At 54.5% G+C, this 24,176-nt stretch overlaps 12 protein-coding genes across 12 annotated transcripts in view; 8 read left to right on the top strand and 4 right to left on the bottom strand.

Annotated features, from left to right (window-relative positions):
- Positions 1–282, bottom strand: part of CCM_06898 (Mn2+ homeostasis protein Per1) — a gene marked incomplete at both ends in the record, with an annotated part of 1,332 nt that extends 1,050 nt beyond the window's left edge. The window contains 2 exons of the mRNA XM_006672036.1: positions 48–93; positions 166–282. Coding sequence (XP_006672099.1) covers positions 48–93; positions 166–282 — 163 coding nt within the window. The remainder of the gene's footprint in view (positions 1–47; positions 94–165) is intronic.
- Positions 283–998: 716 nt separating this feature from the next.
- CCM_06897 (6-phosphogluconate dehydrogenase family protein) lies at positions 999–2,473 on the top strand (the record flags this gene model as incomplete). Its single annotated transcript, XM_006672035.1, has 7 exons — positions 999–1,040; positions 1,092–1,416; positions 1,464–1,563; positions 1,615–1,855; positions 1,915–2,114; positions 2,200–2,212; positions 2,273–2,473. The coding sequence occupies 7 exons, from the start codon at positions 999–1,001 to the stop codon at positions 2,471–2,473; spliced, it is 1,122 nt and encodes a 373-aa protein (XP_006672098.1).
- A 1,124-nt stretch (positions 2,474–3,597) lies between these two features.
- On the top strand, positions 3,598–5,744 carry CCM_06896 (uncharacterized protein; the record flags this gene model as incomplete). Its single annotated transcript, XM_006672034.1, has 6 exons — positions 3,598–3,783; positions 3,851–3,975; positions 4,043–4,110; positions 4,172–4,276; positions 4,330–5,381; positions 5,436–5,744. 6 exons carry the CDS (start codon positions 3,598–3,600, stop codon positions 5,742–5,744), a joined length of 1,845 nt encoding a protein of 614 aa, XP_006672097.1.
- Positions 5,745–7,059: 1,315 nt separating this feature from the next.
- Positions 7,060–8,626, bottom strand: CCM_06895 (hydantoin utilization protein C, putative; the record flags this gene model as incomplete). The annotated part of the gene is made up of 5 exons (XM_006672033.1): positions 7,060–7,156; positions 7,204–7,783; positions 7,831–8,096; positions 8,142–8,456; positions 8,517–8,626. 5 exons carry the CDS (start codon positions 8,624–8,626, stop codon positions 7,060–7,062), a joined length of 1,368 nt encoding a protein of 455 aa, XP_006672096.1.
- A 318-nt stretch (positions 8,627–8,944) lies between these two features.
- On the top strand, positions 8,945–10,564 carry CCM_06894 (high-affinity nicotinic acid transporter; the record flags this gene model as incomplete). The annotated part of the gene is made up of 4 exons (XM_006672032.1): positions 8,945–9,119; positions 9,209–9,926; positions 10,004–10,216; positions 10,264–10,564. 4 exons carry the CDS (start codon positions 8,945–8,947, stop codon positions 10,562–10,564), a joined length of 1,407 nt encoding a protein of 468 aa, XP_006672095.1.
- Positions 10,565–10,822: 258 nt separating this feature from the next.
- CCM_06893 (fungal specific transcription factor domain protein) lies at positions 10,823–12,939 on the top strand (the record flags this gene model as incomplete). Its single annotated transcript, XM_006672031.1, has 3 exons — positions 10,823–11,643; positions 11,739–12,320; positions 12,369–12,939. The coding sequence occupies 3 exons, from the start codon at positions 10,823–10,825 to the stop codon at positions 12,937–12,939; spliced, it is 1,974 nt and encodes a 657-aa protein (XP_006672094.1).
- Positions 12,940–13,349: 410 nt separating this feature from the next.
- On the top strand, positions 13,350–14,549 carry CCM_06892 (uncharacterized protein; the record flags this gene model as incomplete). The annotated part of the gene is made up of 1 exon (XM_006672030.1): positions 13,350–14,549. The coding sequence occupies one exon, from the start codon at positions 13,350–13,352 to the stop codon at positions 14,547–14,549; it is 1,200 nt and encodes a 399-aa protein (XP_006672093.1).
- Positions 14,550–15,115: 566 nt separating this feature from the next.
- CCM_06891 (checkpoint protein kinase, putative) lies at positions 15,116–17,629 on the top strand (the record flags this gene model as incomplete). The annotated part of the gene is made up of 1 exon (XM_006672029.1): positions 15,116–17,629. One exon carries the CDS (start codon positions 15,116–15,118, stop codon positions 17,627–17,629), a length of 2,514 nt encoding a protein of 837 aa, XP_006672092.1.
- A 386-nt stretch (positions 17,630–18,015) lies between these two features.
- CCM_06890 (aconitate hydratase, putative) lies at positions 18,016–18,651 on the bottom strand (the record flags this gene model as incomplete). Its single annotated transcript, XM_006672028.1, has 1 exon — positions 18,016–18,651. The coding sequence occupies one exon, from the start codon at positions 18,649–18,651 to the stop codon at positions 18,016–18,018; it is 636 nt and encodes a 211-aa protein (XP_006672091.1).
- Positions 18,652–18,889: 238 nt separating this feature from the next.
- CCM_06889 (ribosomal large subunit) lies at positions 18,890–19,851 on the top strand (the record flags this gene model as incomplete). Its single annotated transcript, XM_006672027.1, has 2 exons — positions 18,890–19,018; positions 19,063–19,851. 2 exons carry the CDS (start codon positions 18,890–18,892, stop codon positions 19,849–19,851), a joined length of 918 nt encoding a protein of 305 aa, XP_006672090.1.
- A 749-nt stretch (positions 19,852–20,600) lies between these two features.
- Positions 20,601–21,996, top strand: CCM_06888 (protein arginine N-methyltransferase 1; the record flags this gene model as incomplete). Its single annotated transcript, XM_006672026.1, has 5 exons — positions 20,601–20,683; positions 20,756–20,797; positions 20,850–21,044; positions 21,121–21,452; positions 21,518–21,996. 5 exons carry the CDS (start codon positions 20,601–20,603, stop codon positions 21,994–21,996), a joined length of 1,131 nt encoding a protein of 376 aa, XP_006672089.1.
- Positions 21,997–22,380: 384 nt separating this feature from the next.
- Positions 22,381–24,147, bottom strand: CCM_06887 (DNA repair protein Mus81, putative; the record flags this gene model as incomplete). Its single annotated transcript, XM_006672025.1, has 1 exon — positions 22,381–24,147. One exon carries the CDS (start codon positions 24,145–24,147, stop codon positions 22,381–22,383), a length of 1,767 nt encoding a protein of 588 aa, XP_006672088.1.
- Between the last annotated feature and the right edge of the window lie 29 nt (positions 24,148–24,176).

Raw genomic sequence — 24,176 nt, 5'->3', positions numbered from 1 at the left:
GGTCGGTCGGTCGGGCGGGCGGGGGGGGGGGGTTCGGCGGAACGTACGGATTGGCGTTTGGTGACCGTCGCGGCAGTTTTCAGCCTCGCAAACCTGCACCGATTAGCACCTAGATCATCATCTCCTCGGAGCTTATATCTGCACAGCGTGTCATCTCTCACGTACCTGGACACAGTCTTTGAACTCGGGCAGCCGGTCGCCCACCGACGCGGTGACGGCACCTGCAAAGAGCACGAGCGCGAGGAGCGCGGCGGCCCAGATCCTCCGCCTCGATGCGAGCATTATGACGCTATCATCCAATTGGAAAAAACCCAAAACAGAAACCAAAAGAAAACAAGGGCAGGATGGGATGGAGAGTTGGTTGAAAGTGACAGGAAACAGGGGTCGTGGAAGATGTGAGGGGCGGGATGGGACGTTGTCGTGGCTTGAGGCTAGAGGTTAAGCCCTGTGGCGCTCTAGGCGGCGATTCAGGCACGCTCAGGTTACAGTGATGATTTGACACTAGTAACAGCGATCTTGCATGATTAAATTGGATGACTTGGGTAAATTATATTTATTTTGCGTGTGGTCTACTGGACGGTGGTATTGGTTCCCCGTGATATTGCTATCATCGGCCTGATATTAAGGCCTCGTTTGTTCATTGCTATGTTTTCCTTTTTACCACTAGTTACCGCGGAATAAACGACTTTGAAGGACCATTTAGCTGGGTAAAAAGAATACTGTCGAGTAATGCCAAACGATAATAAATATGTAAATATGAAGATGAGAGAGCCCCTCACCTGTGCCGGCTCGGTGTACCTATTAACAGCTACAATAGAGTCGTTCACACTTCGATCATTGTCCCAGAGCACGCCACCTCGGCTTTGGAAGCGGAATCCACCGAATGTCGCGGAACGAAGCCGCTCTCCAAAGACAATTGACGACATCTGTTGCCAGCTGGCCATGGCCATCTTGGGACCAATCTCATCCTTACAATTCTATTATCGCCAATTCTGAAAATGCCTCGCATCACCTGGATTGGACTGGGAAGCATTGGCGAGGTACAATACGTATCCTACCACTGCATTGGTTCAATGGCTGACCGTCCGTAGGCCATCTGCACCAATCTCGCGCACCATGCGGCGCTGGAGAGGCCTCTGCTGTTGTGGAACCGCACCCGGGAAAAGGCAGAGCGGCTGGCGGCTGCGACCCAAATGATGAACGTGGCGTATTCGCTCGAAGAGGCCGTCTCGAAAGCGGACATTGTCTGCCTCTGCCTGGCCGACGATGCAGCTGTGGCAAGTGTTGTCGAGGCGGCGGCGCTGGCGTCTGTGTCGGGCAAGTTGTTTGTCGACTTGTCGACTGTGCATCCGGATACCAATCAGGCTCAGGCGGACAGGTTTCAGAGTCTCGGAGCGATGTATATCGCCTGCCCTAGTAAGTGCTTTCTGGAAGTTCAAGACACAGACGGCTAACAGGACTAGTTTTCGGGGGTGTGGCCATGGCTATTGAGAGACAGATAACTCTTGTCCTCGCCGGTCCCTCTGACGCCATTGCCCGATTCGAGCCGTTTACAAAAGGCGTGTAGGTACAAGACGCACCCGTGCCGACTTGCCGTCTATCTGACAACCGCAGAATATGCAAAGACGTCATCAAACTCGCCGACCAGCCGCTGCGCGAGGCCGGCATGCTCAAGCTCGTCGGCAACTTTGTCCGGTTCTCCGCCATTGAAGTGCTCTGCGAAGCCAGCGTCCTCTCGGAAAAGATTGGCCTGCCCAAGGAGACGCTGGCCAAGTTTGTCGGCGCCTTGATTCCGGGCCCGAGCGCGGGTCAGCTCGCGATGCTGCACGCGGGCGCGTATAGTGACCTCACCACGGTAAGGAAATTTATGCAAAAAGTGGCACCGCACTGGTACTAATTTGATTTATTTTTTAGAATATTGCGCCGATTAGCATGGCTCTCAAGGAAAACGGCTACTTGAATGACCTCGCGAAGCAAAACGGGGTCAGACTGCGCACGCTCGATACAGTGACGGCGCATGCGGAGCGCGTAAATGAAATGAGAGGACCAGACGCCAAGTTGCTTGCTATTTACGGCTCGATTCGAGAAGAGAATGGCCTGTCGTTTGACAATCAGTAGCCAGTAGAGCGTGTACAAGATAGCGATATTTGGGGTTTGGGCTACTTGGGTATATATCTGTTATACGTTCCATGTCGATAGCAAACTAGAGCCTGTAATTTGTACATATTCTCTAAATAATTACTTGGGACAAACCAACGTTGCAGGTCCACAGCTTATCGATCGGCCAGGAAAGCTGTCTCAAAGCCAAACCTTGACTCAATCGCCGACGAGCGTCCTTGGCGCACATGGCAGAGCTCTGAACGAGCCTGGAAGAATTGTGGCGCCAGAGTTTAGGTTCGGCGCCACCGTCGGCCAACGGGCTTCTCGACGGCAGGCCCGTTCGGGGGGCTCGGGCCCGACTCCGCAAGGCTGAGTATTTTGACAACTCTGGCGCCATCAGATGGAAAACTTGCCCTCGCCAGTCCATTCTTACCAAGAAAGCCTCTTCGTTGTTATCAAACACCCAAAATCAAAACGGTCAGCGATGACTCCGTGTGCCGAGATGAACGATCCCTTACATCCATCCTTCCGCCCCACGACCCGTCGCCGCACTTGCTAGCCCTACGAGGCGTCTTTTTAGTTAATAAGAATGGGCTTTTGGCGTCGTAGCTTGCGTCACGTTCCCCAATTTAACTATGAAATGAAACCTGTCCGGAAGAGGTTGTAATTCTCACCAGTGAGCGTTGCGCGTTGGGCTGTGCAAAGCCCACAGGGCGCAGGGCAGCAAGAAAAAAACAATAGTTAGTCAGTCGGTCGGGCGTCGAGTTGGCCGAAAATCAGGGGATTGAGAAGCCGCTGTGAGTTGCCTGTTTGGGAAGGGTTTTGCGCCTCCTTTGTCGAGCGTTGATTGGGATGGCTTGAGCTTGAGACACTATGCATGAAAGGATTTCGACAAGTTCCCGCCTTGTCGGTCTTGTCGCTTGTCGTCTTCGTCATCCTTTCCCCCTGACTTGTTCGTTATCGAGGCGAAACCCGACCGTTAGCCACCCCGTAATAAGCAGCAAGATGGGACATGGTGTTGGGATTGGCCAGGGTCCGCTGCAGCCCCGGCATTCGCCGCGATGATTTGGGCGATCATCTTATTGCGGAATTCTCATTTTTGCCGCATCATTTAGTAAACTAGGTCTGACTACTGACTATGGAACACAGGACTTGGCAGCCTGCGGCCCAACCAATGAATCCTTTGGCGAGTCGAGCGGCTGGACGGCAAAGAAGCTGCAACAGGCTTACAGCTTCCGTAACCCCCCCTCAGGGACTTCCATGTGAGAGAGGCTGTGAGACAAGTTCTCGTTCTGGGCCCTGTGGGACAAGTCTTGCACTAGTGTATGAGCCCCGATACAACTCTGGAAGCGGCGCTGCGGCAGTGCTTCCGTGAAGATGACTCGGATGAATTTTTTCTGCTTCGCTTTTCGTATAATTAACCTCGGGGCACGACCTGTTTACATCGCTCGCCTTCGGACCCCCCCCCCACGTTCATCAAGCCCGACGCCCGCAATCATGTCGAAAGAGGCGCTCTACGAGCCCGTGTCTTCGACGCGCCTCCACGTCTTTTCCACGCCCATCGTCTCGGCTGAGGACAGCAACAACACGCGCGACGAGGAGGAGAGCCGCAGCATCGACAATGGCCGGCAGTACGCGCCGGACCACCGACGACACCCCGACAACTTTCCCCGACTGCAACGGGTATGCCGCCGCGAGAGCAGGGGGAGAAGCCCTTTTTTCTTCTTTAGAAAACTGACGAAAATGGTAGCACGAGGAGCCGACGCTGCTCGAAATCTTTTACGATTTATTCTTTGCCGCGACGTACAACGCCTACTGCGATGTCCAGACAGTGACCAACCATGCGAGTTTCAAAGCCTCGATTGGCTTTTTCTGGTACAAAACCTTGCACAGTGAATTGGAGAAGAGTGAGAACAACTCGACTAACTACGGCTGGGCATAGCTTACTGTGGCTGACGTGGTTCAACGTCACCATGTTTGATGTCCGCTTCGCGACCGACTCCATCTTTTGTTCGTGAACTCTTGGCCAGTGGTGACAACAAACTCGAACCCATGGACTAACAAGAAACAGCACGCCTCAACACGGCCATTCAGCTCGGCGTCCTCATTGGCTTCGTCGTTGTCGCGCCCAAGTTCAACCCGACCACGCAAGATGTGCCCACGATGCGCGCCATGTGTATGTAGAGAGCCTCCCCCCCCGTCGGTGAATCGCTAACCTCGTATTGTCAGCCATCATCCTGGCCATTTCCCGATTCAACCTCATGGGCCAGTACGCCTGGATGACGTTTCACGTGCGCCGCTACCGCACCACCCGGCTGCCCTTGCTCCTGCAAATGACCATTTACCTCGCCGCCGGCGCCGTGTACCTCGGGCTCACGTTCCGCTTCGCCGCGGCGCGGCACAGCCGGGCGTACGTGACGTGGTACTGCGTGTCGGCAGCCGAGGGCATCGCCAGCCTGCTGCTGTCCAACCACGCGCCGATTCTCAGCGTCGGGCGGACGCACCTGATGAAGCGGCTCGGGCTGCTGACCGTCATGATCCTCGGCGAGGGCATCGAGTCGCTCGCCAAAAAGGTCCTCGTCATCGTCAAGCACAAGCACGCCTGGGACGCCTCCACCATTGGCTTCGTCACGGCCGCGGCCGCGACCGTCTACTTTGTCTTCCTCGTCTACTTTGACTGGCTCGGCGGCCGGACGCACCTCCCGCCCGTGCGCCGCAACCTCTGGGTCGCGCTGCACTTTCCGTTCCACCTCGCGCTCGTGCTCTTCATGCAGGGCTTCACGCAGATGCTCATCTGGAGCAAGATTGCGCGCCAGCTGCAGCGCGCCTTTGACTTTGCCGACCCGACCAACGACGCCGACGTGCTTGCCGGCCACGCCACCAGCCTGTCCGTCGCCAGCAGCATGAACGCCTCGGTGCACGAGTTCGTCAAGGACTACCCGTCTAGCCTCGAGAGCACGGGGCTCGTCATCGACGCCGCCATCAGGAATATCTCGTCGCTGCCCGACAGCTTCTGGCCGGTCGTGGCCCGCTTGAGCGGAGACCAGACCAGCAGCGGCATCGCCGGCGCAAACTTGACCGACGCCGACTTGAGTAACCTGGGCCAGCTGTACTACTCAGGCATCAGTCTTGCCGTCACCATGGCCAACAACGTGTTTCGCGCCTTCAACACCGAGGTGTTTGGTGAGATTGAGTCCAAGCACAAGGACCTGGAAGGCAAGGATCGTGAGGGCTTCCAGTTCCAGCTGCAAGAGGACAACTGGAGCCGGTATGGCCTTGTGGTAAGTTGAACTCTTGTCCAGTCTAGTGGGAAGTGTGTGGCTGACATTAATTAGTTTACCTACACGTACATCAGTGCCGCCTGCACCATCTTGCTTGTTCTCGTTCTCAAGCAGCTCACCGATGGCTACATCCCCAAGGGCTGGGGCATCATTCGCCAAATCATCATTTTCGGTCTTGCCCTCGGCACCGGCCTGGCCACCATTGTGTGGTTCAACAGCGACCGTGTGTTTAATTGGCTACAGACACCGTGGGTCATGCCTACGTTGTGCTTTGTCTGGATGGCTATTGTCGTGTTGACGCACGTGAATCTTGGTGGTGTGAAGCTCAACGCGAGCCACCTAAAGTGGCGGTTGCGCAAGTAGACGCCGCAACGTAAAATAATGTAGCGACTAGATGATACCATTTGCTTTTGCGGCTCTGAGTGTATTGAGAGTCGTTGATCTTCCAGGGTTACTTAGATTGGCGCCGGACTTGGACCGCGCCCCTTAAGAAGGAAAATAATTTAAGTGCACATCCCATTATCATGCTAAAAGACGTAGTACTGTGCATTCTAGTCGAGCTCTGACAAACTAGAGTCGTTCAAGCTTTGACTTTGTACCACATGTCTGGCTTGGCGCCGGGACTTTACCGTCTACTATGTACATACAAAGTAGCCCTTGTTAGTATATTTACCCTAGCCCTTCTAATACCTACGCGGATTGGTATTTTAGGGCATACTAGAAGGGCTATGGAAGCCAGGAAAACCTAGAAAATCTGTTCCTTGGTATCTAAAGAGCAGTAGTATTGCGCTAAGCTGCTAGATTGATCTCTGCAAGACAGCGCCGACAACTTCGTCCTCGCACAGCCTCTGAAGAGGTAAACAACCAAGTCGCGGCGGCACCAGCTCACTCACGGGCGACTGGAAGCTGGCGGCGGCGTTGCTGTTGTGTGTTGCGGCCGATTACTTGTGCATGTTCGTGAGGGAAGGAGAACTCTCTCAATCCCTTCTGGTAGACCCAAGGCCCTAAATAGGTGCGCTCCTGTTAGCCGACACCCCAGCAAAAAGCTAGAGTTGGTGTAGGAAGCGAGTTGGATGTAAACTGACAAAGACATATCTGCTAGACCAGCCAAGAAAAGTACTTAACCGGCACGAACCCCCCTCGCTACACCCCTCTCCGTCGTAAAATAACCCAGTTCCAAATCCAAGCAAAGCGTCATGTTCTTGGCCAATATCATCACTCTCTTCGTACTCGCCAGCTTCGCCGCTGAGTTTTGCGAAATCGGTACCACCAAATGCGGTCACCAGGAAGGCTCCCCCAGCAGTGCCATATACGTCTGCCAGGCAAAATTCTTGATGGGTCGCAAATGGAAACTGAAAACCAAGTGCGGGAACTCTCATTGCTGCTACCATCTGGTGCGTGATCGCCCGAAATGCATCTGCTAAGTAAGTGTCAGTACTTTTTCAAGTGGCCTTTAGTCTGGTCTTCCCTAACGAGTGAAACAGTCGCAAGGCAGGTTTAACCCGGCTAAGGAGGGCAATATGGATTTATATGCACATCTGGTCTGAAGGATCTGCTCCTGTGTTGCTCTGAAGGCGTCTTTGATATGGTAGATGGTTCTTCACATTGGAACGAATCATTTTCAGATCTGGATTTATACTTGATCAACAGAAACAAGATAGATTTGTTACAATCGACGCTAGGCACATTCTGACGTATTCTCAAAGTCGCCCCTGTCAGCACGCAGCTTGTCGTATCCGAGTACCGCGCCAAGCAAGACGCTTGCTCCAAGTGCACTACTTTTGTCAGCAATCTTCGGGACAGAAACGGAATCCAGACTTACCAATCCTCTGCAGAGCAGTATTCCGTTGGATTGTGGCTGATACCCTCCCGCGTCGGCGTAAAGATCATGCTCGTCGGGCACCGCAAGTTGGTGTAGCAGCTGTCATGGCCGGCACCGCTAATCATCGGCTTCCACAGCGTCTTGGTCTCGGCGCCGGGCAGCCGCGCGCACACGGCTTCGGCGCTCGCCTGCACCGCATCGATGCAGTCCTGGTGGAACACTACGGCCGGGCTGTCGACCAGCAGCGTCCAGTCCACATCGCAGCCCTTTTCCGTCTCCGCCGCCACGGCTTGAAAGGCAGCGCGGCACTCGGCGAGCATGGTCGCAAGCACCGCGTCGCTCGTGTGCCGCAGGTCGAGCGTAAAAGTGGCCGTGTGCGCCATGGTGTTGACCGTGCCCGGCGCGGCGGTGAAGATGCCCGTCGTGGCGAGGCCGGAGTGCGCCTTGGCGACGGCGTTGGCGGCGACAATCATTTTGGCGGCTACGAGGACCGCGTCTTTGCGGGCGTAGAGTGGCGTGGTGCCGGCGTGGCTGTCTCTGCCGCGAACGGTAATGTTGAACCATTTGAACGCTTGGACGCCTGACTTTTGTTAGAGTTGCTCCTCCTGTCATGTCGATAGTGCATACCTTGGACAACACCAATCTTGCGACCCTCGTCCTCGAGAATGGGGCCTTGCTCAATGTGTAGCTCAAAATGGGCTGCAAAGGGGTTCGACGTGTACGATGCAGGCGCCTCGCCACGATAGCCGATCCTTTCTAACTCTTGCAGCATGGTCTTGGCCGTGCCCTCGTGTGGTGTCACCTCTTCGAGGTTCCAGGCATCAGCAATTGGGACGGCACCAGCCCACACACCCGACGAGACGGCCATCTTGGGGAAACGAGCACCTTCTTCGCTGGGAGTTGTTAGAAAATGTTGCGAAATTCAGCTTTGAGCTTACTTTGTCCAGTTCACGACGCCGACACTTCCCTCTGTTTCGATCTTATTCTCCTCTAGGACCTGCAGAACCTCGAGGCCCGCGAGCACACCCAGGATGCCGTCATAGCGACCACCCGTCGGTTGGGTATCCAGGTGCGAGCCCATCATTATCGGAGGCGCATCCGCGTTCTTCCCCCGGCGGACCGCAAACAGATTTCCCATTTCGTCAATCGAGGTGGTGCAGCGCAGCGACTTTGCCTTTTGGAGGAACCAGTCGCGCACGGCCTTGTCCGAGTCGTCCAGGCTGAGTCTGGCCATGCCAGTCTCTGTGGACAGTCTGCATTTTTCAGTGATTAGAATGGAAATTTCAGGACCCAAGAATCGAAGACCAGCTTACTTTCCATAGCGGTGATCAGATCCATACTGGCAGCTCTCGTGAAGGGACGCCGCTAGACGGTCGGCATTGACACCAAGAGTCGGCAGCTCAGATTCGTGTGCGGAGGGCATGGTTGAATACAATAATACAATCGTAAAGCTGCCCCGGACCCGTGTCACCTACTGAAGCACAGGGGCTTAAATAGTTCCGACGGTGGCTGGTCGCTCGCCGGCGGCCGAGTGTGGGGGTGGCGTCAAGGGCCAAGACCACGGCCGACGGCGGACACTGACAGCATGTCCGTGTTGATTGGCGCTGCGCCCTGAAGATTATCTGCCGACGGCATCCAAAACGTGGGGAAGGGCCATTCCATAAGTATACATAAATAGCGTGGGCAAACCGTGGGGGGACGCGACTCTGAAGCAAGACATCCTTTCCTTGTTCTTGACAACATGAGAAGCTGTGAAAAAGAAATCGACTCGGGCGACAATGCCTCGACGGCCATGGGCGTGTCGGCCCAGATTGACAAGGAGTCGGAGAGGCGGGTGCTGTCCAAGTTTGACTGGTTTGTGATGCCACAAATGTCCATCCTCGTGCTCTTTGCCTACCTGGACCGAACCAATATTGGTATGTGATTTTTGTAAAAAGAGAAAAAAAAACCCTTAACCTCCGTCTTCTCTTCCTCTCGCTTCTCTGGCCTTTTGCTAACTTGACAGGAAACGCACGCGTGTTTGGCTTTGAGGAAAGCACTGGCATGCCAGGCACCGACTTCAACAACATATCCATGTTCTTCTACATCACCTACATCATCTTTGAAACGCCCTGGGTCATGGCCGTCCGCCGCTTCGGGCCCGGCCGCGTGCTGGCCGTCGCCATCATCTGCTGGAGCGCCGTCACGCTCGGCACCGGCTTCGTGCGCACCTACCCCGAGGTCATCGCTTGCCGCGTGCTCCTCGGCGCGTTCGAGGCCGGCCTGTTCCCGGCCCTGACTTTTGTCATTTCGGATATTTACCCCGCCGCGTCGCAAGGCAAGCGCATCGCGGTGCTGTATATTTCCATCGCCCTCTCGGGCGCCCTTGGCGGGCTGATTGCGTACGGCATCCAGTCCATGGGCGCGCAGCACGGCCTGGCCGCCTGGCGATGGCTGTTCATCATCGAAGGCGCCGTTTCGTTTGCCATTGGGGGTCTCTGCTGGGTCAGCCTCCCGGGCACGCCCGAAACGGCCTGGTTCTTGAACGAAGCGGAAAGGAACACGATGACTCTGCTGAAGCTTCGCGACCACCCGTACGAGGTGACTCACAAGTTTTCGTGGAAGCAAGTCGGGTTGGCTGTTTCCGATCCGTTGGTGTGGCTGGCGTCTATTGCACTGTTCTGCTCGTCGATTGCCATGTTTGGCTTCAGCACCTTTTTGCCCACGCTCCTCAAGGGCATGCAGTACGTGAACCTCTCGTGTCGCGCTTCAAACGCTAATTATTATGTAGATATACCTCGCTGCAGTCAAATTATCTCAGCATACCAGTCTACGTCGTGGCATCCATCGGCACTGGCCTCACGACCTTTGTCTCGGATCGGATCGGTCGTCGCGCAATCTGTCTCATTCACTCGCCGATTCTCGTCATGATTGGCTACGCCGTCGGTATTGGCTCGAGCAATCGATCGGCTGCTTATTTTGGCATGTTTATTGTCGGCGCCGGCGTCTATTCCTTCAACACTGTCCTCTTGACGTGAGTACCTTGTCTGCAAAATACTGCCTCTCACTAACAAGGAGCAGCTGGGTGGCGAATAATATTCATCCCGATTATAAGCGTTCAGTCGCCATTGCCATGGTTGTCTCGATTGGCAACGCAGCAGGTTTGGCTGCCTCGCAAATTTATCCAATCGCAGATGCACCTCGCTATCTCGTAGGAAATTCCGTATCGCTCGGCTTTGAGTCGCTGGCACTAGTTTGTGTGGCTCTTATCTCCATGCTGTTGCGATATAGGACCAGGCAAAAGCAGCAATTGATTAGCCAGGGTGTAGAGAGCAACGGTAGAGAGGGAGACCAGAGCCTGGACTTTGACTATGTAATGTAGAAAGGATAATATATCGTTGTTGATTCGACGAAAATCTTTTTGTATCTTGTGCAAGGTGTGCCCTCTCTTCTGTTGGCTGCATCTTTGTTTGTTCAGCGTTGTTTGTTTTTGGTTCGACGCCTCTTTCTGGCTGCACGCGGGGCTCGCCGGCGCCGACCCCGGACAGCCACATGCGGCCAGCCACGTTTGTACGGAAATTGCAAGCAGCAGCAAAAACATCAAAATTGCATTGCATACCTTTCATTGACATAATCATCAATGTCGCCGCTGCACACATCGCCGTCTGTGGCACACATCACCCACCACGCAGCCGCCGGCAGCAGACGGTACCGCTCCAAAGCGCAGCGGCCATGCGACCTCTGCCGGGCGCGCAAGGCGCTATGCAATATCCCAGATCCCACGCGGCCATGCCAGCTGTGTGATCGCACGGGACGACCGTGTACATTTCTTGCGGCGGCCAAGAGCAGACCCATGCGCGCGAGCCCAAGTCGCCACTCTGCTGACCGAGGGGATGGTTTGTCGCATCAAGGGCAGTACACAGCGTCGTTTGCACATGACGCCCACAGTGCCCTGGGAGATGGCCTTTCCCCAACTTTCGTACAGCCGCTCGGCGACATGATATCGACGCCGTGGACGCCGGATATGCCGCAGCTGGGGCAAACCGAGGAATTTATGCACGACATGCCCGACTTTTGGTCCTTTCCGTATGCTGTCGCGGAAACCGTAGCCACTGCCGAGAACAGGGACGAGATCCCTCCACGTCCAGAAGCACGGGCAACCCTCAACAGGCATGATCGCTCTACATCATTTATTGGCTACTCCAACGAATCCGACCCGTTTCTGCTTGAGCATTATCCGTATGGCGCCGCTGACGAGCTAGACTTTTTCATGGTCACATATCGTCGGCCGTCACCTCAAAACGTGGCCGCTGGTCACCCTCCCATCCATTTCCTGCAGTCGAAGCCGCAGGCACCACTGCAAAACCAAGAAGCAATGGCGAGTTGTCTTGCACTGCAGAATGAACGCCATCTTTTAAATGACCTCGTCAGCGTTGAAATGGGAGTGGCGTTGCTGCGACTGTAAGTCATCTGTTCATGACCACTTACAATGGCAGCAGCACTAACACCTCTAGCTACGTCCGTTTTGTATTCCAAAATCTTCCCATCGTGTCAAGAGTAAAACTACAAGATGAGAAGGAGTTTGTTCATTCCACTTCTCCTGGCATCTTGGCAGGCATGTATGCTCTTGCGATGCCATTTACGTCCTGGGACGAACAATTTTGTCTCGACAGCGCCTACTCCAAGCCCGATTTGAGCAAGCTATGGCGAATTTCGTATTCCTGCTTACAGAAAGAATTGCATTTTCCGAGCCTCTCCACGGTGCAGATGAGTCTTCTACTGCTGAACACCACCACCTTTGATCCAGTCGCCGTTGAAACTCCTTTTGCTTGGTCGCTGGCTTGCTCCGTGCTCGGCATCGCACAATCTCTGGGTCTTCACATTGAGCCCAGTCGGTGGAAAATTCCGCAAGACGAAGTGCGGCTGCGGCGAAGACTGTGGTGGACAGTCGTTGTCGAGCACAGCTGGCGCTCTGTTACTCATGGCCGATCAAATATGCTGCGTGAGGACGACTGCAATGTGGCGCCCCTCTCGCATGAGGACTTTTCGGATGTCGAAAGCTCCAAAAATGCAGCAGCGTATTTTATCAGCTTTTGCTCCCTCACAAACATTGTCACCGAGATCTATCGGAGTTTCTTGTAAGCCGCCCACGACCGCCCTCTCGCGGCCAACTCTAACCTTTGTAGCACCCTTCGAGCCGTTTCTCGGGTTCAAAATTTTCAAGACCTCATGGACAGGGCAAAGCCGCTGCAGCGCGCCCTTTTCCACTGGCTGGAGGCTTTGCCACCGTCGCTCTGCCTAGATCAGCTACCTGACACGACCGATGAGATCCCCGATTGTCGCGCATCCCTGCACATTGCCTACTTTACTGCGCACATATTACTGTTTAGAGCGCTCCTGCGCCCGATTGTGCGTCAAACTCATCCGGGCGACGAGATGGTGCATGAGGTACTCCAAGAGTCTCGCGACTTCATGAGGGCACTGATTACTGTGGTGCGAAATCTGGACCTCAAATACATTTCTGCCTTCTGGCCAGCATATACCCGACACTGTCTTTGCTACCCTGGGCTGTTCTGCTACCTGCTCTGCTTTCAGAAACAGTCACCACATCTCCTACCCAGCGATAAAGAATTGTTCGCGACGTGGCGCAACGTCTTGCGAGCTCGAGTCGCGTCGTGGCCATTGCTTCGTTTCGCAGTTGTAAAGGTGGACGCGGTATTTTGGAAGAAGATGGACCACACGAGCAAAGAGCAATGATAGTCTAGGACGAGGTAGTACGACAGCCAGGCCAACTAGGATGATACAATCTCTAGTACACTCGGTACCATCCTTGTCTAGAACCACGCCTAATAGAAAAAAACAAGATATCTATAGCACTAAACGTAGTGTTTTTAGAATCATATATCTAACTCTTAAAAAAAGATATAAAGAAATAGAAAAGTCCTAAAGATAAAATAAAGGTAGGGCTTTTTTCTTAATATTATCTTAGAATATTACCTACTTTTATAAGTGCTACTCTCTTTAAAAGAACTAGATAAATTTAAGGAGGGTGTAGCTGCTTTGTGGAGCCCTAACTCTGAATTTAACTTAGGTGCGTGTATATGCGTGCGCCATCGTCAATTAGTGGATTGAGGTCGTCAAATATACAATACTTACGTCAAGCACAAATGGCCCATGTCAAGAAACAACCAACAGTTCGTAGCCGCTATACTCGACCTGCGCATCCAGAAGCTCCCCTTACTTCTGGAGGAGAGGAATCGAAGAAGATCCGCCTGCGCCACCCTGGCTATGCCGACTCTGATAATATCCTCATTTCGCTCGTCGCGCTTGATGATGGTGGCCTCCACCACGAGACGGCACGCGTGGCCTGTGCTGTGCTCGCAGATTTTCGATGGAACGGCTACTTATCCCTGACAACAACAGGCGAGCCGATCGAAGAGGGCTCAGACGATATACTGACCGAGGGCAACTATTACTTTCACGTGCCCGACTTGCCTAAATACGACGTCGTCGCCAACTTTGACAGTTGTATTTTTCCTCATGGCAGACTGCCGCCGTCATGGCTGTCTCCCTTGCTGCGACTCCCGAACGCCATCGATCAACCTCGCGAGACAAGCTGCAATAATGTCGTGCTTACTCGTGACGTTTCATGCCGCGTGACGAACGCCACACTCTGTACAGAAGGCGCGCATCTTCTTCCAAAGTCTGAAGAATCATGGTATACGAAGAATTCCATGTTCCAATACTCTGCCTGGGAAGAAAAAGGAACACCGGATGATCCCAGAAACGTGATACTACTTCGATCCGACGCCCATACTCTCTTTAACGCAAAGCGCCTCTTGATTGTACCAAAAAGGGATAAGTGGTTGACACACGTCCTGTACGGAAAGCCTCAGGATGAACTCGCGCAATCCTTTCACAACATCCATCTGCAACCGCTTACGGATATCTCGGTGGAATTCCTATTCGCGCGGTTCGTCTGGACAATCCACGCTCTCAGCACCTTCACGCTTTCAGGCGGTAAGCGGGCATTGCTAGTGCTGAAAGCTGGCGAAACGCAAAGGCAACGGATCGAGGTCACAGGGATGCAATACAAAACTGAGCTCACGGCACGTTCAAAGACAGCAAGTCGGACCCCAAGCCCTAATAAACGTCGCCGGGATGACACAGGTATAGAAGCCGCTATGTCTCAGGATTTCGATGATCAAGAGAGAGGTCGGCCACGGAAGAGGAGAATGTCATCCGAAACTGCATCTACAGTATCCCTCGAGGAATACGAACAATATGCATCAGTGTTTATTTCACTTGCGAACAGTGACGAGGAGGAAATCGGGTGTAATGTCACTACCACCCAAGGTCCCTTTTAATTGTCATGTGGGGTTGTTAGAAGAGCTACCGGTTTTGCAAGGTCTAATAAGTGTGTGGTGCCTGCACAACATGAGCGGCTCATTCCAAAATGGTGGAATGCACTGAGGGGAAATCTAACTGAAACAGAGAAGCTCGAAAGAGTCATCGCATTGAATTTTAAATCAACATTTTGTTCGGGTTCTTCTCGTTATCGAGCTGCACTGTGAAATTAAGCACCAAGTACCGGCAAGTCCCGCGGTTGCTCGGGGCAACCGGGGCTTCGCTGATTGGCCGTGGAGCAAAGACGCCAAAATACCAGCTGCTCCTCCCATCATCGACAGCCTTTCCTTGATAATACATAGACGCGCCGATTCAAACAAGTCAATTCTTACTGCAGCCTCAAGTATGCAGCCACATAACGCGTAAAAATTTGCTCCGACTTTGATTATTGGCTGATTGCTTCGCACCGCGGTCTGGAGCCGACGTCAATAATACCGGACGGAACGCGTTCTTGGAGCTCCGCCATTGCTTCAACACCAACAACAACATTTGCTCCTGTGCCATGGCGACTGCTTCTCCAACCCCAATGGCTGCCGCGCCAATCCGAAGAGCTTCACAACGTCAGCTGCGACGTCCTCCCAGGACTGTCGCGACGCGGAGCGAGGCGCAGGCCGTCCTGGCAGTCCGGTCCAAGCCCCAATCGAATCAGTACGATAACGACAGCTCCGAGGATGAGATTCCTGTACCCATGAAGCTTAGCGCTCTCACCAAAGCGCTTCTGAATGATGAGGGTGATCACGAGGCCGGCCCGGAACCCCGAGCACCGCCCTCGCCGCCCCGAACCCGCCGCCAAGCAAGTGCGACAGTATCTGGTCCGGCTGCTGCGACTCGACGAAACACCAGAGCCAACAGCTCTCAAATAGAGGACGCCTCCAGGAACTCGAGCCCCTCACGCGAGCACAGTCCGTCGAGGAAAAGAGTAGTACGCTTGAGCAACACGCCGCAAAGCCTGCATCAGATGGGCAGCTCTGCATCGAAGCGTCGATCCACGTCTGGTTCCCAGCCCCAGCCGGCCACTAGACCTGGATCAGGCTCTCGCCAAGACAGTGCCGACGGCACACAAGACGGACCACAACAGGAGGCTGGTATCAACACGCCTGCTCAGGGTCGTGTTGTCCGTATTGTGACCGGTTCCTCTGGAAATCGCAGCCGCCTCGGATCATCTGGGCCTTCCTCTGGGCGTTCCGACTTTGGTCGATCGGTCGTGGACCGGTCTGCCGTCGAGGCAGAAGCTGAGCACATGGAAGCTCCCGACACAGCTGCCCGCAACACGGCTGTTGGTAGTACCAGCGTATCTCGCTACCCGTCAACGAGACACAGGGAGGATAACCCGAATCCCCAGGGCTCAATGCGCGTCAAGCGTGTTGGTAAGCTATCTGGTAGTTTTCTAAGCGGACCTGCTCGCCGCGGTCGCCGTCGGCAAAGCGAGGAAGAGGGGGGATTCGGTGAAATGGGCTCACAAGAACCCGAAGGCCAAGCCCAGGAGGAACCTGGACAAGCCCCGTACTACCCCGGCTTCAATTCTGGTAGTCCCGTTAGCGGAAGCGCTGTTCGTGGCAACCACCGCCGAAATGGCTCCAAGGTAGAGATCCGCGCCGACTCCGCCAAGGCGTCACCTCAACCCTACGAAAACCGTGGTGCGCGTCCTGCCGAGCCCTCCCGCATTGGAGACATTGGCCACCTTGTCTCTGTCGGTCGTCTTCAGATGCCCGCCAACAGTGACAAAGAAAACGAAGTTCCTTTCCATCAGAAATGGGGCAAGTCGTCTATTGGAGGTGACAAGCCAGTCATGGCACCGCCCCGTATCGATATTGCTATTGACAGGGCCGTATCTCCTGATCGCAAGCCCCTGACAGCCATCGCTCGCAACACCACACCACATCGAGCAGCACCTGCACCGCCGCCCAAAATGTCCGTCCTAGAAGCCGCCACTGCTACTGCTGGCGCGGCGGTGACTACCCAGACGAAGCAGCGCCGAAACATTCTCAAGGTTAATAACAAAGTATATACCCGCCTTGAATGTCTTGGACGCGGTGGAAGCGGAAAGGTCTACCGAGTCATGGCAGAGAATGGCACCATGATGGCTCTCAAGCGAGTCTCACTTGAGAATGCGGATGAGTCGACCATCAATGGCTACCTAGGCGAGATTGACTTGCTGAAGAAGCTTACCGGTGTTGATCGTGTCGTGAATCTCTATGACTCGGAAATGAACCAGGAAAAGCAGATGCTGAGTTTGGTCATGGAAATGGGCGAGAGGGCTTTGGACAAGGTCTTGCAGAACCACCAGTCTGCTGAGTTGGCTAGACTCGACCCTGTCTTTATTCGATTCTACTGGAAGGAGATGCTCGAATGTGTGCAGTCTGTTCACAACCACGCCATTGTTCATTCAGACCTGAAACCTGCCAACTTTGTTCTTGTGCAAGGACGCCTGAAGCTCATTGATTTTGGCATTGCCAATGCCATTCAGACCGATGTGACTGTCAACGTCCACCGCGAGACGCAGATTGGCACACCCAACTACATGTCGCCCGAGTCACTCATGGATTCCAACAGCGCCCGTGGACCACGTGTCCCTGGCCGTCCCAAGCTGATGAAGCTTGGCAAGTCCAGCGATATTTGGTCACTTGGATGTATTCTCTACCAGATGGTCTACGGTGTGCCGCCGTTTGGTCACATTGTCAACCACATGGCTCGCTGCCAGGCCATTATTAACTGGGATCATACCATTGAGTTTCCCACACGTGCCACCGGCGGCTTCCTTGTGCCGCCTTCTCTGATTCGAACCATGAGACGCTGCCTGATCCGCGAGCAGCATATGCGTCCTACTTGCGAAGAACTTCTTCACTACTCTGACCCCTTTCTCTACCCTGCCGAAATGAGTGACAAGGCTCTGCCCATCGACGAAGAGCTTCTTGGCCGCATCATTCAGAGCGTTACTACCCGCTGCCGCGAGCGCATGCCGACTGAATCGGAAGCATCCAGTGTTTGGCCCCAAGCATACTGGGCCAGCATTCGCAAAGCCATGGTTGGGAAGATGTAACACTAAAAGCCCACAGCCACGGCCTCGAGATTGAACGAATTGGGGACTATAATTTATTCTGGAAGGTGTTCTTTATGTTTACTGGTGGGAGTTTGTACTATTTCATATTTTCCCGCACGCATCTAGCGTCGCGGACGTTTTTTTTCAGAGCTTGGAGTTGGGGGGTTATTCTCTTTCGACTGCACTCGTTTATACCATACCATTGCTGTTAGCGATGATTTCTGCCACTGATAAATTAAACGTTTCTCGTCTCTATACAACGCACAGCTAGAATGGCAAAATGACTCTTCTTTGATGCTTGAAATTGTTATACACTGGACCCTAGAACCCTGATCTATATGGTACAACCGGTTGTGACCGGACACGGGCACGCCAACTCTTGTTGCTTATTGACCCTCAATATCCTCCACAGTTTTGATTGTCAAGTCGGATATTCTCAGGATGGTATATCGATGCTTGCTCGTAGCGCGGCGTGAGCGACGCTGCCTCCTCTTCTTCTTAATCTTGACCCGTAGGGGTTCCGATTCCGTACCCAGCACCGTCGCGCGGCACTCAAAGACGTTTTCATCAATGTGCGGTGCGCCCTTCATGGTGTAGTCGCGGCTGCCCAGAATGCTGGCCCGGTTCAACCGCAGCACATCGCCAGGCAAGACGCCGGGCATGCGAAACGGCAGCCGGATCTGATCGCCCTCCTGCACGAGGTACGGGAAGCCGTGGATGTGGACGGTGATGTAGTGGCCCGGCTGGGCGGCGAGAAACGGGAGCAGGTTCTTGACCGAGTCGGGGATGGCCTGGGGCGGCGGCTGGGGATGGCTCTTCTTGAGAGAAATCGGCCGCGGCTGGTTCTCGGACGGGTTGGTGGCATTATTGATGTGCTTGGCGGATATGGGCTCGACGATGGGGGCCGTGGTGTTGAAGGCGCGCGCGGCGGTCGAGATGATGGAGGCGGTGGCCGGCTTGGGGAAGAGGCGCGGCAAAGGGGCCCGGAGCTCCAAGACGGAGCGGAGGAGTGCCCGGCTCATGGTGATGGTTGTGCAGCCCCGACTTGGAGTTTGCGCTGAGCTGAGAACTGGCGACGAGGGACGAGGTCGGTTTGCTAAACACACGCGAGCTAAAAAGTTATAACTAGGGACACTGGGTGGTACGCTTGCTGGAAGAGCGCAGCTCGGCGGATTAGTGTAGCGCCGGGCTCCGGCTGCAGCGAGTTAGTTTTTGGCTGGTTCCTAGCCACCGAATTTGAGTCTAGTGGAGCCAACCTGCATGGTGCCTCGACTTTTCTCTCGCCGTGAACTTGCTCCACTCAGAAATTTCAAAAAGTTCAAGCGGTCGCCGCTCAACAACCCAACTTACCAGTACATTTGTCTTGCGCAAATACCGACAATATGGTACGTATTGAATGTCGGGGACGAGCAGCAGAAGGACAATGCTAACAGTCCCAACAGCCTCAGAACGAGTACATGGAGAGATGGCGCAAGCTGCATGGCCGCCGTCTCGACCACGAGGAGCGTCTCCGCAAGAAGACGGCCCGTGAGGGCCACAAGGCCTCGCAGGATGCGCAGAACCTGCGCGGCCTGCGGGCCAAGCTGCACCAGAAGAAGCGGCACCACGAGAAGATCCAGATGAAGAAGCAGATCAAGGCGCACGAGGAGCGCAACGTCAAGACGGCGGACGAGAAGGAGCCGTCGACGCCGATGCCGGCGTACCTGCTGGACCGGACGAACCCGAAGAGCGCCAAGGCGCTGAGCAGCGCCATCAAGAACAAGCGCGCGGAGAAGACGGCCATGCACAGCGTGCCGCTGCCCAAGGTGCGCGGCATCAGCGAGGAGGAGATGTTCAAGGTGGTCAAGACGGGCAAGAAGATCCAGCAGCGCGCGTGGAAGCGCATGGTGACCAAGCCGACGTTTGTAGGCCCCGACTTTACGCGCCGCAACCCCAAATTCGAGCGCTTCATCCGGCCCATGGGTCTGCGGTACAAAAAGGCCAACGTGACGCATCCCGAGCTTGCCGTCACCGTGCAGCTGCCCATCATCTCGGTCAAGAAGAACCCGCAGAACCCCATGTACACGCAGCTTGGTGTCCTGACCAAGGGTACCGTCATCGAGGTCAACGTCAGCGAGCTGGGTCTCGTCACCGCCGGTGGCAAGGTCGTCTGGGGCCGCTACGCCCAGGTCACAAACAACCCGGAAAACGAGGGCTGCATCAACAGTGTCTTGTTGGTATAGTGTGCGCAAAAAAAAAAAGTGTGAAGAAAGCAAATGTTGGGGGAAAAAGATGGTCAGCTTTGTTTGAATTGCATGTACAGGCGTTTGGGTGTTTTGCTTAGGCTGATTTAGAGAGCAGAAGCTTGAGACAGGCCATGGTGCGACCAACAGATCATACCATAAAATATACAATCTACCACCTCAGTGCAGCAGTACCTACCCCGTCTACGAAGAATTTGTGATTTGCTTGCATCCGTCCGTACTGTACCTGATGAAGGACCACTTATGCGGCGTGGCCGGCCCAAAAAAAAAGTCCCTGAATCGCACCATGAAAAACCAGTTAGTTGTCTTGTGATGACAACAATGAGAAGTAGACGCAACGCTCAAACTATAATGAAGATTTATTTTATGGTGCAGAGACAGTAGAGCGATAAAAACATACTCAAGCCGAAAAAAAAAGAAAAAAACTATACACACAATAGATCACGCAGTAATTTGTACTGAACGTATAGATACCCGAGGCGGGGCACGTCGAGGTGGGGTTTTGTGTCGCCAGCGGCGCCAGGCGGTGACCTTGATAAATTATTTTCTGCCCGCAAACAAAAGCATTCTTACCATCCAACCATCCAACCACCCCGCTGCTGCACTGTTGTTGTCCGTTGTCGGTTTTTTTTTTCTCTTTCCCTTTCAAGACGGTGTTGCCTTATTCCTCTGTGCCGAATATCATTCGCTTGAATATCTTTTCCCCCGCGCCGACCTCCCCTGCCACAATGAGCTCCGACAAGATGGAAGTTGAGCTCGCCGAGCAGAACCTCAAGACCATGGATCACAGCGAGCAGCACTACTTTAAGAGGTAAAGCGTCGAGTTCCCTGCGCTGTTGACAATTTTTAAAATAAAGAATCCTGCTAATGCGAAATTCTATAGCTACGACCACCATGGTATGCTTTTGATCGCTTGGGATCTTTTGTGTGACGGACGTTTTTCTTTTTTTGCTAACCCGCCTTTTGCGCCAAAACAGGTATCCACGAGGAGATGCTGGTACGATTGATTACCTTTGCTTCCCTACCACGATAAGACAACCTCTAACAAGTCCACCTCTACAGAAAGATGAGGTTCGCACCCGATCCTACATGAACTCCATCGTCCAGAATAAGCACCTGTTTAAGGACAAGGTCGTTCTCGATGTCGGCTGCGGCACTGCCATTCTCTCCATGTAAGCAAAAATCTCGCTGAGAGCTCGGGTTGATATTGCCATGCGCCAAGAGACGTATTAACCTGGCCCGCCGTAGGTTCGCCGCCAAGGCTGGCGCCAAGCACGTTATTGGCGTCGACATGTCGACCATCATCTTCAAGGCCCGCGAGATTGTCGCCGACAACGGCCTGTCGGACAAGATCACCCTCATCCAGGGCAAGATGGAGGAGATTACTCTGCCCTTCCCCAAGGTTGACATTATCATCTCCGAGTGGATGGGCTACTTTCTCCTGTACGAATCCATGCTGGACACTGTCCTGTACGCTCGCGACAGATATCTCGAGAAGGACGGTCTCATCTTCCCCGACAAGGCCACCATTTTCTTTGCCGGTATCGAGGATGGCGACTACAAGGAGGAAAAGATTGGATGTAAGCTCAACCCCCACCACCTTCTTTGCGCCTTGCGTGTGAATCAACGTCTGACGCAATCATAGTCTGGGACAATGTCTATGGCTTCAACTACACCGCCATGAAGAAGACGGCACTCTCTGAGCCCCTCGTCGATACCGTCGACATTAAGACCGTCGTCACCGACCCCGCCGCCGTCCTGACCCTGGACCTGTACACGTGCACCGTCGCCGACCTGGCCTTTGAGGCCGCCTTCAACCTCACCGTCAAGCGCGACGACTTTGTCCACGCCCTCGTCTCGTGGTTCGACATTGACTTTACCGCCTGCCACAAGCCCATCCGCTTCTCCACTGGCCCGCATACAAAGTACACCCACTGGAAGCAGACCGTCTTCTACCTCAAGGACGTCCTCACCGCCCAGGAGGGCGAGGAGATTCAGTGCAACGTCAAGGTCAAGCCCAACGACAAGAACCGCCGCGACCTCGACATTGACCTCGCGTACAACTTTCAGAGCACCGACGGCAAACGCTCGGCTCAGGCGGTGTGTGACTACCGCATGAGCTAAGAGCGAATATGAACATCTATGAAATTTTTGTTTGTGTTTTCTTATTTATTTGTTTGGGTTATCTATGAAAGGGAGAGGGAAAAAATAGGGCATCATTTCCGGTTGAATACAATGAGGGATTCTTATATTGTTGCGACCCCATTCCGAAATAGGAGTGGCCCTGGCTCGCAGTACGGGAAACGTCATGGATGGAAGAAATCTATTAGAGGCGCATGGATGATGATTTTGTTTATTTTATGACATGCTGTTGGGAGCGGAATTGACCACAACAGGTACTGCATGTGGCGTGTGCAAAACGTTCAAAAAAAATACATCTGCTTCAAACATGCCGCGCCCATTTGTGCGTGACTACTAAACTTTCGCCTTGGTCATGAGCTTCCCATCTCAGACATAGTCGCCCCAAATCTCCGCAATGCTCTGGCTGAGATTCCTGCTAAACTTCTTCCTCCCCACGAGGTGGCCCAGCTCGGCAAAGACCAGATCCGCCTTTCGCTTCCGGCCGGCCTCGCCGTCGCCACAGCTCCGGTAGGCGTCGACCAAGGCGCGGGGCGTGGGCCACCGACGCTGCATCTCGAGGGCGCGCTCGCCCGTGACGCGCCGCGTCGTCATGAGCATCTTGAGGTAGACGTCCTTGAGCGTCATCGTCTCCGACTTGGAGGCGAGGGACGCAAAGGCGGCGTACGTGACGTAGTGGCGGACGGCGGGCTGCGTCGCGCGCAGGTGCGCGAGCAGCGGCGCGTAGTTGCGCGCCGTGAGCACCCGCGTCGGGATGACGTGCAGCGGCGCGCGCTCGTACCGAGCCGTGAGCATGCGCGTCATGCGCGCGAGGTACTTGATCGTGTCGTCCATTTTCGCCGTGCGCTTGACAAAGTAGCCGTTGACGACCTGGGTCGAGGCAATGGCCGACTGCACGGCCTCGTCGTAGCGCGTGTACGAGGCGGCGTCCATGGCAATCTCCTCGATGATGTAGACGACGCGCGTCGCGCCGCAGCGCTGCAGCCGGAACTTTTGCTCGTGGAAGCGGCCGTCCTTGATGCTGCCGATGAGGTCGTCGAGGCGCTTGCGCTCCACTATCCAGTCGAGGACGATCTCGTCGCCCTCGGCGCCGTGGCGCGCGAGGACGGACGGGTCGCGGCACTTGGCGATCCACTGGGCGTCGCCAACTTCGAGGTTGCGCATCAGCGCCTTGATGCCCTGCTTGGCGAGCTCTTCCTGCATGTAGTCGCGGTCCGTCTTGGCGCGGATTTCGCGCACGTCGAGGAGGAGGTGCACGGTAAAGGAACCGGGCGCGAGCCGAATAGGCGTAAATTCAGGGATGGAGCTGTCGTCGGCTGCTGGTGGGCCATCTACTACTGTGTCGCGGACGAGTTGTTGAGCTTCGGATATGATTGTCAGCTCTGGTGAAAGCGACGGTGTTCGCTCTGCAGGAGGTGGTAGTGATGGGATATTTCCTGTGACGGTATTGCTTCCGGATGGCTCGACCTGCATCCTGCTACTTCCGGGTGCTTCGTTCTGCATCCCATTTGCTTGCTTCATGCGTTTTGCCACTTCCCAGCCTTCGTCCGTCAGGGCATAGCGACGAAGAGGACGCCCCCGCTCGTACACCATTTCTTTTTGCAGCAACGTCTTCATCGAGCTCCATGCCGTGTAAAATTTGGTAGGGTCACTCGGAGCACTGAATGAGGCATCGCAATGCGGCTGTGCGATTTCAATGAGCTGCGTCTTGGTGATGCCGGTCGAGTCGTCCTCGGACAGAGTAGCCAGCGCTAGAATCAAGGCATAAGGCCCGGAGCGAAGAGTCGGCACGTATGCTTTCGGAGCGCGCTTCTTCTTAGTTTTGCTGCCCTCTTGCTGCGCGTCGTCTTCCGCTTCTTGCGCTCGCTTTTTTCTCAATCGGGGATGCTCTGGCATGGGCAGTCCGTTTTCCTGGCAATGCTTCTTGAGCTTCTCCTCCAGCCGCTCGCAGAGCTTGGGACCGAACCCCTTGAGCTGCTGTAGTTCAGAGGGGTGCTGAAATGGGAGGGGGCACGCTTTCAGAGCATCGTAGGCGCGCCTATAGGTCGTGATTCCCTTGGAGTTGCGCTCCCGGGCTTGGTCAAGCCATTCTTTGACCCAGCCGAGAAGCTGGGGGTTGGCGCAGTCCTCATCCATCGTCTCGGCTAAACAGGGTCGCAATCTAT

This window comes from Cordyceps militaris (genome assembly GCF_000225605.1).
Source record: "Cordyceps militaris CM01 unplaced genomic scaffold CCM_S00005, whole genome shotgun sequence".
NCBI classification, from domain to species: Eukaryota; Fungi; Ascomycota; class Sordariomycetes; order Hypocreales; family Cordycipitaceae; genus Cordyceps; species Cordyceps militaris.
This window is presented reverse-complemented; position numbering and strand designations above follow the sequence as displayed.